This window comes from Ochotona princeps, chromosome 16 (assembly GCF_030435755.1).
Source record: "Ochotona princeps isolate mOchPri1 chromosome 16, mOchPri1.hap1, whole genome shotgun sequence".
Lineage (NCBI taxonomy): Eukaryota > Metazoa > Chordata > Mammalia > Lagomorpha > Ochotonidae > Ochotona > Ochotona princeps.
In genome coordinates this window covers 15,499,919-15,514,386 of record NC_080847.1, presented here as the reverse complement: position 1 = coordinate 15,514,386, position 14,468 = coordinate 15,499,919, and the positions used below count along the sequence as shown (strand labels likewise).

Sequence of the window (14,468 nt, the reverse complement as noted above, 5' to 3'; positions counted from 1 at the left end):
GAAACAGTCCCTTTTGCTCACACCAATATTTTGATGTCGAGTTTGGTTTTTTGTTTGTTTTTTAACCGATAATGTCAAGTTTTTTAAGACACCTGAGCAGTCATGTGCAGAGGATGTTTTTGGCTTGCCTTGCTTATACTTTGCAGCTTAATGTTAAGCCTCCTTTGAAGTTCACCAAGGGGAGGGAACATAACATGTTGGGGCCTGATTCAGGCTGGCAGGCAAATGTGCCAAGCCAAATAGGCAAGGGGTACTGGGGTGAGGAAATCCCTCAGAGTCAGACAGCCAGCCTTCTGGGACCTGGAGTCTAAGTCTCCACAGAGAACTCGAACATGAACCTGAACTAGGCTCCAGCGGGGCCTGAGAGTCGAGGCCTGACATTTCAGCCTCTCAGGCTCTTGCCCCAGGACCCTAGCCTTCCTGCACTGTCCAGGCACCTCTGCAGGAGGTAGGGTTATCCTTAGGAAGTGACAGACCCAGCCTGGAATAAGAGGAGATGGAAGGAGGGCTGGAGACCTCAGCCTGTAGTCCTGGGATCCCCAGGATGAAATGGAACAGCAGCTGGGAGGGCGATGTGGTGGTGCAGTAAGTGAAACTTCCACCTGCGACACAGGATTCCCGTAGCAATGCTGGATCAAGGTCTGTGTGCTCCACTTTCAATCCAGCTGTCTGCTAATGGGCCTGAGAGAGCAGAGGAGGATGACTCAAGTGCTTGGCCCTGTCAAGCTTGTAGAAGACCCTGGTGGAGTTCTAGGCTCCTGGCTCCTGGCTTCAGCCTGGCCCAGACCCTGGTCATCATGTGGCTGTTTGGGGACTGAAACAACATATGAGAGTGATATCTCTCCTTCACTCCCTCTTTCTCTCTCTCTCCCCTTTACTCCCCTACCTCACAGCATCACTCTGTCATTCTTCCTTTCAAATCATTGTTAAATGGTCAAGAAATACGAACGCACACTATTCTGCCAAATGGCCAGAGGCCTGCTGTTAGGTATTTGGCCTGGAGAAAATGGGTTATGAAACTGTTCATAACAGCAAACATCAACAACAACAAAACTAGACATCTGGAACCCGATTTCAAAGGGAGATACCAGTGTGCTGTGCTCACAGGCTAGGAGACAGTACTCAGCAGTAGACACAGCACACGGACAAATGTCACATCTTGGTGAAAGAAGCCAGGCATGTATAAACACCCAAGGCCAGTCCTGAGACGCTCGAGAACAGAACTCGAGTGAAAGCTGTTGATGGAGGCAGTAGTCTCAGGGATGGAGGGTGAGCGCTAATGATACAAAGGCAGACGGACACTTCAGGGAACACTGAAATCAGCTGCCTTCTAAGAGAGGGCCCACATGAACCCATATTTGTCCCAACATGCAGTCAGGAGGCCAAAGGCTCAGATGCCATTTGTGGCACGCACATGTCCCACACAGGAGGGCCTGGGTCCCATCCAGTCTCCACTCCGGATTCAAGCATCTCCCTCCCACACCCACCCCCAGTAGGCAGCAGGTGACTGGGCCCCTGCCACCCATCTGAGACTGGCATTGAGTTCCTGCTTCTTGGCTTCAGCCCAACCCAGCCCTGGCTGCAACAAGGGTCTGAGGGAGGGAAGGAGACCTCTGGCAAGCTCTGTGACTCTGTGCCTTTCAAAGAAAATGTTAAAAGCAGAACATGCCAACTGAGGGTGGGCATCACATCACAATGGAGTGCCCAGAGGAGAATCCCAGTTCCACATTCCTGCTGGGAGGCAGCAGGTGCTGGCTCAAGTAGCTGGTTCTCCACCATTCACCTGGGAGACCCCGACTAAGTTCCTGACGCCCAGCTTCAGCCTGGCCCAGCCCCGGCTATGTGGGCATTTGATGGAACAGATGCTCTCTTTTCTTCTCTACCTCTCAAACAAAAATTATTTTTTAAAATGTATTTTTCATTGTAGGTAACGCTTATCTGACAGTGTGAGCTAGTACCCAAGGAGGAGTGAACCCTCCTAGGCTCCTCTCTCACCTTACTCCAGGCCAGAGCATGAACTTGTAGCAGCTTTACTAATGCCACAGCAGCAGCCTCAAGTCTGGTTGTTTATCTTTGTGTTATGGAGTTGTAAGAATAGTTTATGGGAGCCGGTGCAGCAGCCTATCGGCTAAATTCCTCGCCTTGCATGCACCACGATCCCATATGGGCACAGCGCCAGTGCTAATCCCGGCAGCCCCACTTCCCATCTAGCTCCCTGCCCGTGGCCTGGGATCAGTGGAGGAAAGCCCAAAGCCTTGGGACTGCACCTGCGTAGGAGATGTGGAAGAGGCTCTGGGCTCCTGGCTTCAGATTGGCTCAGCTCTGGCTGTTGTGGTCACTTAAAGAGTGAGTCAACAGACAGAAGATCTTCCTCTCTCTCTCCTCTCTGTATTCTACTTTGTCTTGGTCTGGCTCTAACCGTTGTGGGCATTTGAAGGGTGAGCCAAAAAATTCTCTCTCTCTGCCTTTCCAAGGAACTAATTAAAATGTAAAACATGCAAAACAGCAGGCAGGATGCAGATAAGAAAATCAGGGTAAAAATAGACAGGGAGGCTAATGATAACTTTATGGGTGAATGCGTAGAAGAAACAAGGATGCTTGGGCCTGGGTTGCACTATTTTATTAAAATGAGAGAGTGCCCAAGCCAAATGCCAATGTTGACGAAGTCTCCACCCTGAGTTCGTTCCTGAGTCTTTCCAAGACAGGCTACTTAACTTTGCCTTTCTCTAAGCTTGGAATCACTTTCAGATAGACAGAAAAGAACATTTTTCTCATTCACAACAGATGGGCCATTTCTCTGATTCTCAAACCAGATAGAGCTCACAGAAAACTAAAATGAAACAGAAAGTAGAGGTCAAGTCTAATTAGGAAAAGCAGGGTCAAAATCTCCAGGAAAAATACGAGCCAAATAAATTCGAAGGTTGCTTGCAAGCATGGGCTACCTCCCACTATGTGAGCCACACCCCACACACAGCAGAACGGCATCACGGAAGGCTAGCAGTGGAATTCCTCCCCTCTCTCCACGAGGAAAGCAGCCAGTGCTAAAAAGGAAAGTTCTCTGTGGCAAAAACAAAGCAAATGAGCAGAGCTTGTGCCATCCCTACTTCAGAGAAAGGGCCTCTGTCCTAACTAGACACACTTTTATGCAGCGACTTTTAAAGACCCACAAACTCAACAACTAAAGCACTCAACGCAGATGATGGGTCAGTTCTCAGAAGAGAAAAGAAAAATGATTCTCACACATGTAAAAGACAAAACAAAACAACAAGGATGGACCCTTGGTAAACAGAAAAATGCAAATTCCTGAATGTAAATTGCCAGGAGAGAATGGGGTGTCTGAGCCCCATTCTCAAGTGAACGATTCTTCAGAGTAGATGATCATCAAAGCTAAATCACCCAGAGAGTCACAGATCAGAAAGTGGAGGAGGGCCGTGGGGCACACGCCCTGCTTGGAGCTCATCTGTGCACCTGAGGAGGGACAACAGTTCAAACTAGAGTTAAGTCTGGGAGTGTTTGACTGTGACCCAGACGACCGAACAGATCCCTGAGGAAGAGGGGAACTGCTCCTTGGGAAAGGCATACAGCAGCGTGTACCACACAGCCACCTCCTGATGCCATCCTGAGTGACAGTCCCAAACCCCAGCTGACAGTGTGCAGGGAGCAGGAGGGAGGGGGAAGGGACAAGTGCAAGGGGGGGACCCAGCCACCTCATGCAAAAGCACCCTTTTCCTCTCTCAGCCGCTCTAGCAAGTCACCCCAGTTTTTTTTCTTTTTAAAGATTCATTTTATTTATTTGAAAGGCAGAGTGGCAGACAGAGATGTTCATCTGCTTTTTTTACCCCCCAAATGACCACAATAGTCACAGCTGAGCCGATCCAAAGACAGGAGCCTAGAGCCTCCTCCGGGTCTCCCACGTAGGTGCAGGGTCCCAAGACTTTGAGACATCCCCAGCTGCTTTCCCAGGTCACAAGCAGGGAGCTGGATGGGAAGTGGGACAGCTCAGAATTAAACTGTCACCCATGTGGGATAAGCCCCACCCACCCACATTTTGGTTTTTTTTCTCACTACTTTCCTGTACATTGTAATATAATTCACACAAAATAAAATACTTCCACTTGGAGGCTGGTGTTGAGGCATAGTGGGTAAAGCCACTGCCAGCACCACTGGCATTCCCTATGGGCACTGGCTCATGTCACAGCTTCCCCACTTCTCGATCCAGTGCCCTGCCAACGCACCTGAGAAAGCAGCCAAGAAGTGACCTGGAAGAAGCTCCTGGCTCCTGGACCAGCTCCAGGTGCTGTAGTCATTTGGGGAGTGAGCCAAAAGACAAGATCTCTCTCTCTCTCTCTCTCTCTCTCTCTCTCTCTCTCTCTCTTTCTCTTTCTGTCATTCTGACTTTCAAGTAAATAAATAAATGTGGGGGAAAAAAAATCCACACCGTTCCAGTGTACAGTATGATGTGCTTACACAAATATGCCAGGAGAAAATGCAACAAACGTTGCTAAAAAATGCAAGTCCAAGTAGACTGCAGTGCAAACTCTTTTTAATCCTTTGCAGGCTCCTTCCATACTGCCCATTCCACAGGAGCTTTTTGAAGAGCCACTCTATCACTCCTGTGATCCTGGGTCACTCTCCTCCCTGCTCAACCCCTCCCATCCACCCCCCCGCAATCACAACAAAGATGTTCCCATCTCCCCACCATGTTTTCCTCTGTCCTGCCTGGCCAGCAGCCAGCCGCTGATTTCTGTCATCAGCTTGGGAATCTCAGAAAAGACAGAAGCCGTACACAGTGTATCTTTTTTGAACCTGGGTTCTTTCGCTCAACACTGCAACATCCACCCTTCACCAGAGGCCGAGCAGTCTTCTCCAGCCCCCTCCCCCTGCTCCTGGGCCTTCCTGTTTGGGCCGTCACCAGGCAGGCTGCTGCGAGCCCCCAGGCCGGTGTCTGTCTAGACGGGGACTTCCAGTTCTTCCAGTCAACGTGACAGGAGGTGGACTGATACTTGCTTAACTTCAAGGCAGTCGCCAAACTGACACCCTGCATGCATGTCTCTCTCCACAACAGCTGGCTGCCCCAGATGTTTCCTGCACCCTCCACTGGGCCCTGTTCCCTTCCAGAAGTCATTTGAGGGGAGGCATTGTGGCAAAGTGGGTGACCTACATCTCAGATCCAGAGTCCCAGCTGCTCTGCTTCGGATCTAGCTCCCAGTTAAGGCACCGGGGAAAGCAGCTCAGGAAGACAGCCCGAGCACCTGCCCCCCTGCCAAGCCATGGTATGGTGCCTTTTGCCAATAACGAAAATACTGGAAACCAGGTGGCCAGGTTATTGCTGTGGTATCTTTCACACGAGCAACAGCATGGCTCTGTTGGCAACCACACTGCTTCCCAGGCTAGCAGGGGTTCCTCACACGGGTCACCTGAATGGAGGAGGGAAAGCAGCATCTCAAGCCACTCCCTGAGGAGTGCCTTTTGTGACCACCAAGATCTTTTCTCACTCTGCAGGACTTGCACTTGCAAAGCCGCCCACCCTGAGTGTCACAGCTTGGAGGAACGTTTTCCCCAATGATATCCAGGTAGGTCTTTAGCCTTACCTAGCTGCTGCAGGTCTGATTTCGTCTGCAAGCTGCTCCCCAGGCGTGTGATGTGAGGAGGGCATTTGTTCAGCTGTGGCACATCACCGGGCCTCAGTACCACCTCCTATGCCTTGCAGTCACTTCCAGGCAGCCAAGGCCACAGCCCACCCCCACGCCCCCCTGCGTGTTGAATCTGCAAGCCTAGTTGGCCAGGGATGCTCTGTCTAGGCAGCCACCTATCTCCTTGAGTTTTGTTGTAACGACAAAGTTCAGAACCAACTTTTCAATCACACAAACCTATGGGCCAGCTGTGAGGATAACCCCAAAGCCACCCCCCCACCCCCCGCCAGCTCTTCTTCTGAGCCAGCGAGGTATCAGGAATCAACTTCATAGATGCTTTTTCGGACCCAATGAGCGTTCCCCAGGACTGTGAGAACCGCTTCCCTGCTGCTGCTGCAGAGTGTACCAACAAATGTCAGGGACGGATGTGTGCGCTGGAGAATAAGGACATGCCAAGGGAAGCAAGGCCCAGCAGCAGCAGACAGGACACCAGAGTCAGCCTGTGCAAAGGCCTTGGGACACAAGGAAACCTTTTTGCGGAGAAGGGGCCGGAAGGAAATGATCCCCTAGGGGTCCCAAGACACTGGGCAAGATAGCAAACTCCCAAGGTTTGTTTTCTATTTGTTTTGCATGTGCAGAGTGAGCAGTGGGGACGGAAGTGATCTCGATTGATGATTTCAGCACGTCTGTAGCTGCCAAGGGAGGAAACCCAGAGCGCTGGCGGTGGCAGTGGACGGCCGCAATAGGAGCAATCTGGGATATGCTGGAGTCCTGGAAAGGGACACGGCGCAGCAAGCTTCGGAGCCGAGAGGTGTGAGCCCCGGGGAGGTGGGCACGGTGAGGGCCCCAGCGCGCGGGGACAGCAGGATGCGCCTGCCCCGGGAGGTCACTCTGAGCCCTACCTAGAGAGAGATCGTGGGGGCTGGGCGCCGGGGTGGAGAGCCACGGCCCCGAGGCAGCTTTGAACAAAGGGGCAGTAGAGTGGCTGGGAGGCAGCCAGGGCACCGTAAAGACACTGGAGGCGGAGGTTGGAGGAAGGTGCAGGCAGTGCCATGGGCTGAGACCCCTGGGGTCCCCAGCCCACGCACGAGCAGGAAGTTAGACGGTGGAGGACAAGGGTTGATAACTCCGCTGGCCAGAGACAAAAGGGTGGGCGTCTCGGCGGACCGCTCCAGGGCAGTAGTGAGGGGACCTGGGGGAGGGCCTGGACGCCAGGGACGTCGGGGGGCCTGCTGCAGGCGGGATCCCCGGGGGCGGCGCGGGGGTGGGGCGTTGCGGCGCGGGGGCGGGGCGGGGGGCTGCGCCCCATGCCGGGCTGGGCTCGCTCGCCGCGTCCTCCTTCCGCACAGCCCGGGTTTCCGCTTCCCTCACAGGCGCTGAGCGAGAGGGAGTGAGGCTGTGTCTCCGTCCCACCGCTCCGCCGTAGCCGTCGCCGCCAAGGCAGCCATGTGGCCCCCGGACCCCGATCCCGATCCGGACCCGGACCCCCAGGCCGACAGTGGCTCCCGACCAGGGCCCGCGCTGCCCGCGCTGCGCGCCCTGCTGCCGCCGCGCGCCTTCCTCTGCTCACGCAAAGGCCGCCTCCTGCTGGCCGAGTCGGTGAGTGCCGGGGGTCTGCGAGGGGTTGCGGGGCCTCTGGGCTCAGAGGGTGACCCGAAGGTGGGGTGCCGGGACTGGCCCGGTGACTCCTCGAGAGTTCCGCCAAGTTGGGCCAATGCCCCACCAAGTTTCAGAGGGGCTCCCCTAGCTCCGAGCGCGAGGGGGGCCCGAACCTGGGCCTCCACCGATGCCTTGGCCCACAGGAGGCTGGGGCAATGGAGCGCTAGCCGGCCTCGAGCGCCTTGTGCTCCCAGTGGCCGCGGGACCTCTCCATTGGGGCGCCCACCCTCAGGACCCCCTCCCGGTGGCTTTTCTGGGTACAGGGAGGGCAGGCCCGAGCTGCAGGGTGGCGGGGAGGAGTCGGTGTGCAGCGGGGAGAAGGAGCCCCCCGGGGACGGGGTGAGGGCCCGCACGGGCAGTGGGGGGCAGGGCCCCTGCGGGGTGATCTCATCCTCCCCACCCCTGCAGCCTGGCTCCCGCCCGGCGCCCTCCTCCTCCTTTTCCCCCTCCAGCTCGCCCCGCTCCCCTGCGGGGCGGGCCTCTTTGTCCTCCCGACCCTAGGACGTCGTGTGCGGAACGGGGAGGGAGAGGCGGGCTGGGCGGGCAGCGCTCAGCGGCGGCCACTTGTTGCGTTCCCTGCAACTTGCTGATGCCTGCCCCATTACCACTTGGCAGACAGGAGCCTAGGAGGTGCCTGACGTCCCAGGGCTTCGGCAGGTGGCTCAGAGGTGGGGATGGGGTGGGGGGGCAGGGGAGGGGTCTGCCCGGGATCTTGGGATCTTTCAGTTGCACCACGCTGGGCTGATGGCAGGAGGTTGCCCTGTGTCTCTTGCCTCTCACCGGCCCAACACCTACCCGACTCCTGGGGTCGGCCCCGTGACTGGACACCCTTCCCCACCCTGGAGAGCCCATTTTGGGGAGGAACGTTAACTTCACTACCTTCTGAGTGAGCTTCAACCAGAACCCCCTCAAGGATGGGGAAAGGAGGCACGGAGCATATAGGCAGCCGTGTCAGGAATCCAGGGTAGGGGGGAAGCAGGAAGTGGGAGGGATGGGCATTCATGGCCCCCTGGGTCAGTCTTGCCTGCCCCATCAAGGGCACAGCCTGCTGGGTTCAGGAATAAGGAAACTGGAGTCTAGAGAGGGGATCCCAGAAATCAGGCGTGTGGGGGTGGGGTGAGGAAGGGGAAGGACAAAAAGCAGCAGACAGGAAGTAGGGGTCCCGGCGCCACCTTCCGGGGATGCCCCGCCCTGGAGGGGAAGACACTGAGGGCCATCCCAAGTCCCTCAGCCACAACCATGGCTAGACCAAGGCCTCTCCAAGCATGCACAGGTCAGCCTGGGCTGGGTTTGCACTCTAGTGCAGTGTTAGTGGAGATGCCGTGTTAGCTGCTCCCCACGCAGGTGCCCAGGAGGATTAGAGGAGCCGTGCAGAGGTCTCCGTGGCGCCAGGTGCAGCGGGGCTGCTGCGTGGACAGCCAGCTGCATGGTGCCCAAGGCCCACCCTGCACCACACATGGACTGCAGGGTGATGCACACCTCAGCATGAGCCAGGCTGCAGTAGACTTTGGTGGTTTTGATCATTGTTGTTTGTTTTTTAATCTCAAAAGTGGAGAAAGAAAGTTTTCACCTGCTGCTTTGCTTCCCCCCAAATGCCCCTGACTGAAGCCAGGATCCTGGAACTGGACCTGGGTCTGCCGTGAGGCTGACAGGGAACCAATTACCGGAGCCATCAGCAATGTTCTTCCTCCCAAAGTGTCCATTAGCAAGAAGCTGGACTCCACTGGCCTCCAGGCATGTCCAGAAGGGATGCTGGCGAAGCCCTAGCATCTCAAGCAAGCAGGTTCCTAACCATCACACCAATGCCTGCCCCAAGCTGTGAACTATTTTTCTTTCCTTAAGACTCAAATTTGAAAGAGTTACAAAGAAAGAGGAAGAAGACAGAGATTTCGCATCTACAGGGCAAGACCGCAGCCAGGTGCCAGGAGCTTCTTCCAGGTCTCCCATGTGGTTAGCACGAGCCCAAACACTTAGGCCATCTTCTGCAGCTTTTCCCAGGTCTTCAACAGGGAGCTGGGTGGGAAACAATGGGAACTCCAGGAAAAGAGCCAGTGCCCATGTGGGATGCTGGTGTTGCAATGCCAGCCTCAGCTGTGCCAGCTGTACTGTGAGTATAGCTGGCCCTAGATTTCACTACCTGCCCTGGTGCTTTCAAGTATGGGAAAGCACTGATTGCTATTATTAGCGCCATGTTCCCTCCCCCAAGGCTGCGCAGTAATGGACACCTTGGGATGGGTGTCGTGGTGCAGGAGGTTAGCCTCTGCTTGCAATACACACATCCCATGTCTGAGTTCTGGGTCACAGCTGCTCTACTTCGGATCCAGCTCCCAGCTAACGCACCTGGGAGCTGGAAAGGCAGCAGAGCATGGCCCAAGTCCTTGGGACCCTGCACCCATGCGGGGGGGCCCAGATTGGCCTTTAGGCTCCTGGTTTTGGCCTGGCCCAGCTTTGGCTGCTGTGGCCATTTGGTGAGTACACCAGTGAATGCAAGACCTCTCGATCATTCTGCCTTTTAGATAAATAAATCTTCACCCTCCCCTCACCAAGAAAAAGTTATTGCCTTGCTGTACTTGTTTGACCACTTGTCGATCCACCCACCAATTCCCTTTATTTTCGGATCTTCACATGAAGTTGTAGAAAGTAGAGGTGGGCACTTCATAAAGGCTCAGGGGGTTCTGTTTTTTTTTTTTTTCCAGGTAACATTCACGTTCAGTGAAAAGCAAGACGTCTTAGGAGACAGTTGCTTTTGACACTGGGTGCTGCAGGGTGTGGATTCACCCCCATTGTCCCCCTTTGCGCTGAGTGGATTCTGCCATAGAACCAGTTAGGAGAGAAAGCCATGGTGGGATGCTGCAGGGGAGTGTGGATGTGGGCCCAGGCTGGTCCTGGCAGCGGCAGGACTGTGGGCTGATGACTTCCCTGCTGGAGTCGCCTCTATCCCCTGGAATGGATATCCAAGACAACCTCTGACCTCTGCCCTCCACCCTTCCCTGCAGGGTCTCTCGTTCATCACCCTCATCTGCTATGTTGCATCTTCCGCATCTGCCTTTTTCACGGCGCCTCTGCTGGAGTTCCTGCTGGCCCTCTACTTTCTGTTTGCTGATGCCATGCAACTGAAGGACAAGTGGCAGGGCTTGTGCTGGCCCATGATGGTGAGGGCCAGGTCTCGGGAGGCCAGGGTTGGCTGTCCATCCCAGGGGACAAGTGCGCTGAAGGGTAAAGGTGCCCTGGCACACTCAGCAGCGCGGGCGGCAGAGGATTGTGGCGCCTTCCGCGCTAGTCTCTGAGACACCACCAGATGGCGCCGGTGCTCCCAGCTTGGCCTTGGAAGAATGCGTGCCTCTGGCCGCAGGAATTCCAGCCATGTCACGCGGGCAGGGGGCAGGGCGGGTTAACTGAGGACTTGCAGGGCTTCCCCAGACCTTAGCAATCCTGACCTTGTGGTGTGGTCACCGGAGAGAATTCTGAGCCCCCACCAGTGAGCTTTACTTAAGAGGGAGAAGCCTTAGAGGAGCAGCAGTAAGGCCTGGATAAGCACTCTGGTCTGCTGGCCTCACACCTGGCATCTTTGCACCCACCCCGTCATGTCCCCATTTCAGACAGGAATGAGAAGAAAACGAGACCCACAAATGCATATGGCAAAGGGGGCCCAGGGGTAGGCTTCTCTGATGGAAAGGTGGTACGGGGCTGAGGGGAAGCAGGTGACATTGCCAACTACTGCCTCCCCACCAAATGGGCTGGGTCACAGAGCAGGGGCCAGCAGCCCACAGCAGGTGGGCCCAAAACAGGACAGAGCCCTGGACTGGGCTGCTTCCCACTCCCAGTCCCCCCTCAGGTGACCCCTGTCCCCAGGCCTTGCCCTTCTCTCCCTAGGACTTCCTGCGCTGTGTCACAGCGGCCCTCATCTACTTTGCCATCTCCATCACAGCTGTTGCCAAGTACTCGGACGGGGCCTCCAAGGCGGCAGGGGTGAGTGGCAGCCCTGCCCCTGGGAGGGGTGCCTGGCAGTGTGGGCTGGATATTCCCTCCGCCCTAGGGTGTGGATGCCTGTACGTCCTAGCAGGTTTGACTGCTCACTGTTCCCCTTTGCCTGTTCCTGCTGGCATCTCCCACCGCCCCTTGGCTCGGCGCCCTCCTGGTGCCATGGAGCTGCTGTATGGCTGACGCCCTGCCTGCTGTGCCCCACAGGTGTTTGGCTTCTTTGCCACAATCGTGTTTGCTATTGACTTCTACCTGATCTTCAACGATGTGGCCAGGTTCCTCAAGCAAGGGGACTCTGTGGACGAGAGCACAGCCCACAAGGCAGAAGGTGAAGGTGGGTAGGCACCCTGCACTTCTGGCTGGGAGGGAGGACCCCAGCTGCCCAGGGGAAGAGGCCTCCCTGCAACACCCCTCAGGGCCAGCCCAGAGCGCAACTGGCCCCAAAGGCACCCCACGACGCTCTTCCTGGACAAGTCTGCAGAGCAGCCCAGCCCTCCGAGGCACCTGCCCTCTCCCCACCCTCACCCCACAACCCAGAGTGGCCACCTGCCTCCACACAGTTCCTCCTGCTGGCTCACCTGCCTCTGGCTTAAGGAACAGGGACCTAACCTGGCATTCCAGAGCCTGCTAGTTTCCAAGGACAGTGTGCTGCCTGGCAGGCATCCTCCCCAAACTCAGAGAGGCTGGCAAGCATGGGGGCGACTGGGGGCCATGCCGACTACTACGTCATGTCCTCTGTGCTGGGGGAGGCCTGAAAGGGGCCTGCTGGCTTTCTACTGTTTTAGCTTTGGGTTAGGAAGAGAGCCACAATCACCTTTTCCTGCTTAATGGAGGTGTAGATGATGCAGGTGTAGGGATGCCCTGCCCCCCGTGGGAGGAGCCCAGAGGGTGGGGCCAGGGGCCAAGAGGAAGGAAGGAATGGTGGGGTCGCAGCTCTGGGGAAAGGGCAGCCTGTGGAGGGTCCATGGACTGAGCCCGCCCTCTTTTCTGCTTCCCTTTTAGAAGAGAATTCTGACTCAGACTCTGACTGAGACCCTCCTGACAGCACGGTGGCCGGCGGGGGCAAAGCTTCGACCACTGCAGTGATGGGTCGTGCGGCCAGAGCAGGCCTCCCCGCCACCCATGTTCCACGTCCTTCCCTGCGCTGAGCACCTACAACCACACCCCTCGGCTAAGCCCTGTCAGGCACTGTGCACACGGGGCGCGCGTGTGTGCGCAAGGGTGCTCCCCATTTCCGTCCCACAGGCCCAGCCCTTTTTACAGTCTCTGCCAAACTCTGGTCCAAGGAGCCCATGCAGATGGCTCCCCCACCCTCTGGCCACCACGGCGAGCCAGTGGCCAGCGTCCACACATGGTGCCCCTGCTCTTGCCAGGCGCTCAGTGGAGACTGACCCTGCCCAGGACCTTTATGCTCCAGGATTGGGTCCTTCTGTCCTTGTAGCAGGGAGAGAACGGACTTCGGCCTTGGTCATCTGGGCACCCACAACTGACACCTGTTGCCCCACCCTGAGCCAGAGACTTCCTGAGGACATAGCAGGGACAGTTTCATGATGGATTGCTGGGCAGGCCCAGCCACACCCCTTCTCCTGGGAGCTGGTTCTTAGGACCCTTGGAGAACATTCCAGACACCAAAGCAGATCTGCTGACCTTGCCTCCTGGGGGAGGACACACACCTTGTGTGTGCAAGGACTTGCACTGTGTCCACATCTTTGATGGGACTTTGTAACTTTTTATAATTTTTTATACATGTATGCAAAAGCCGCTTTACCAATGGTATTTTCTGAGATCTGTGAGGCTATGTGAGTGGTGGGCATTTGTATCCTTAGAATTTTGCATGGGGCTCTTCCACCCTGAAAAAAAAGCCAGAATGAATTAAAGCAGCCCAACAGTATGCTTGAGATGTATGTGCCTGGAAAGCTACCGCCTGCCATGGTGGCCCTGCCCCAAGCCAGACCAGGCCACGCCTCTGAACCCTGGTGCGGTTCCCGTTCCGATTCCACAGGGCAGGCTGGGCTGGGCTGGGCAGTGAGGCCTCCTCTCTGCCCCTGTCACTGCCCTGATGGGTACTCTGGGAACCTCGGGCCACTGTGCACATCAAGGCCATGTTCCCAGCCAACAACCAGAACTTGTGGTTCTTGCAGCTTTCAAAGCTGGTGGCACTTCAAGAACCTCAGTGCCACACGGTGGAAGGTCCTGGTCAGTGAACTGACCCCATGCCGCTGGGAAGAAGCCCAGCAGGTAGTATGAAGCATGCAGGGGCAGAGCCGGAGCACAGGCCAGCACTGAGCGGAGGCCTTGGCCAGCCCACCATCATGGCTTCATCTGGGGAATCGAGGCTACGCACACAGAGGAGGTGAGAAGGAAGACTTTGGTTTTTGCACATCCATTTATTAAACAGGAACTCCTTCATGACAATTTAATACAATAGTAGCGATTAGTGTCGAGAAAATTATTTTCCTCTACATACAAAAATACAGATTTGCACACTAGGAAAACAACACAAATGCCAAGAATTGGTCCTTCAAAAGACACTGCAGGGGAACCATGGATACCACGCTGCCCATCACTGGGGACAAGTGGACAGGAGCCAGAGCTCTGGGAGCCCCTCCTCCCACCCCCCCCGGCTCTCTGTGCCTGGTAGAGTCAGCCCCGGGAAAGGGTGGGGGGACCCCTGTCCATCTGAGAAGCCAGGAGGGGAGTGCTGACCAGGTGGGTGCCACCTTAGGATGCCCAGAGCTGTGTCTGAACTGCTGAGCAGGTAGACTGGACAAGCCACATGAATGGGTGGGCACAAGGCATCACCTCCAGCAGCAGTCTTGGCAGCATTCCTGCCTGGCAGACCTGACTACACACTCTATCAGAAAATCATCGGTTCAGGCTCAGAGAGGGCTGTCTCTGTGGGCCTGCGGAGATGACGGCCACAGCAGGGACATCAGGTGGCATTTTGGTGCCAGGAAAACTCCCCAGGGTGGGATGCACCTGCTCAGAGCCCCTGTGTGAGCCCTGGGCACAGGGGAGGAGCCAGGAACCGGAAGAGGGGGCAGCGGAAGCGAGCACACTGATGACAAGGTCAAGGTAGGAAGGCGCCTTCCCTCTGGTTCTGAGGAGCTCTCCAAAGTGGTTACAAATTACCAGACTTCGTTACACCAATTCATCATTATTTCACAGAAACACAGACTCTCCACAATCTAAATC

General features: G+C 56.1%; 1 protein-coding gene across 2 annotated transcripts; it reads left to right on the top strand.

Moving 5' to 3' along the window:
* The first annotated feature begins 6,949 nt into the window (after positions 1 to 6,949).
* CMTM3 (CKLF like MARVEL transmembrane domain containing 3) lies at positions 6,950 to 12,576 on the top strand. Of its 2 annotated transcripts, none has more exons than XM_004583909.2 (5): positions 6,950 to 7,232; positions 10,289 to 10,444; positions 11,166 to 11,261; positions 11,481 to 11,601; positions 12,276 to 12,576. In XM_004583909.2, exons 1-5 carry the CDS (start codon positions 7,080 to 7,082, stop codon positions 12,302 to 12,304), a joined length of 555 nt encoding a protein of 184 aa, XP_004583966.1. In that variant the 5' UTR covers positions 6,950 to 7,079; the 3' UTR covers positions 12,305 to 12,576. The 2 variants fall into 2 exon arrangements, with proteins under 2 accessions (XP_004583966.1, XP_058530971.1); XM_058674988.1 differs by having other exon boundaries at positions 6,951 to 7,232; positions 11,481 to 11,607.
* Positions 12,577 to 14,468: the final 1,892 nt, after the last annotated feature.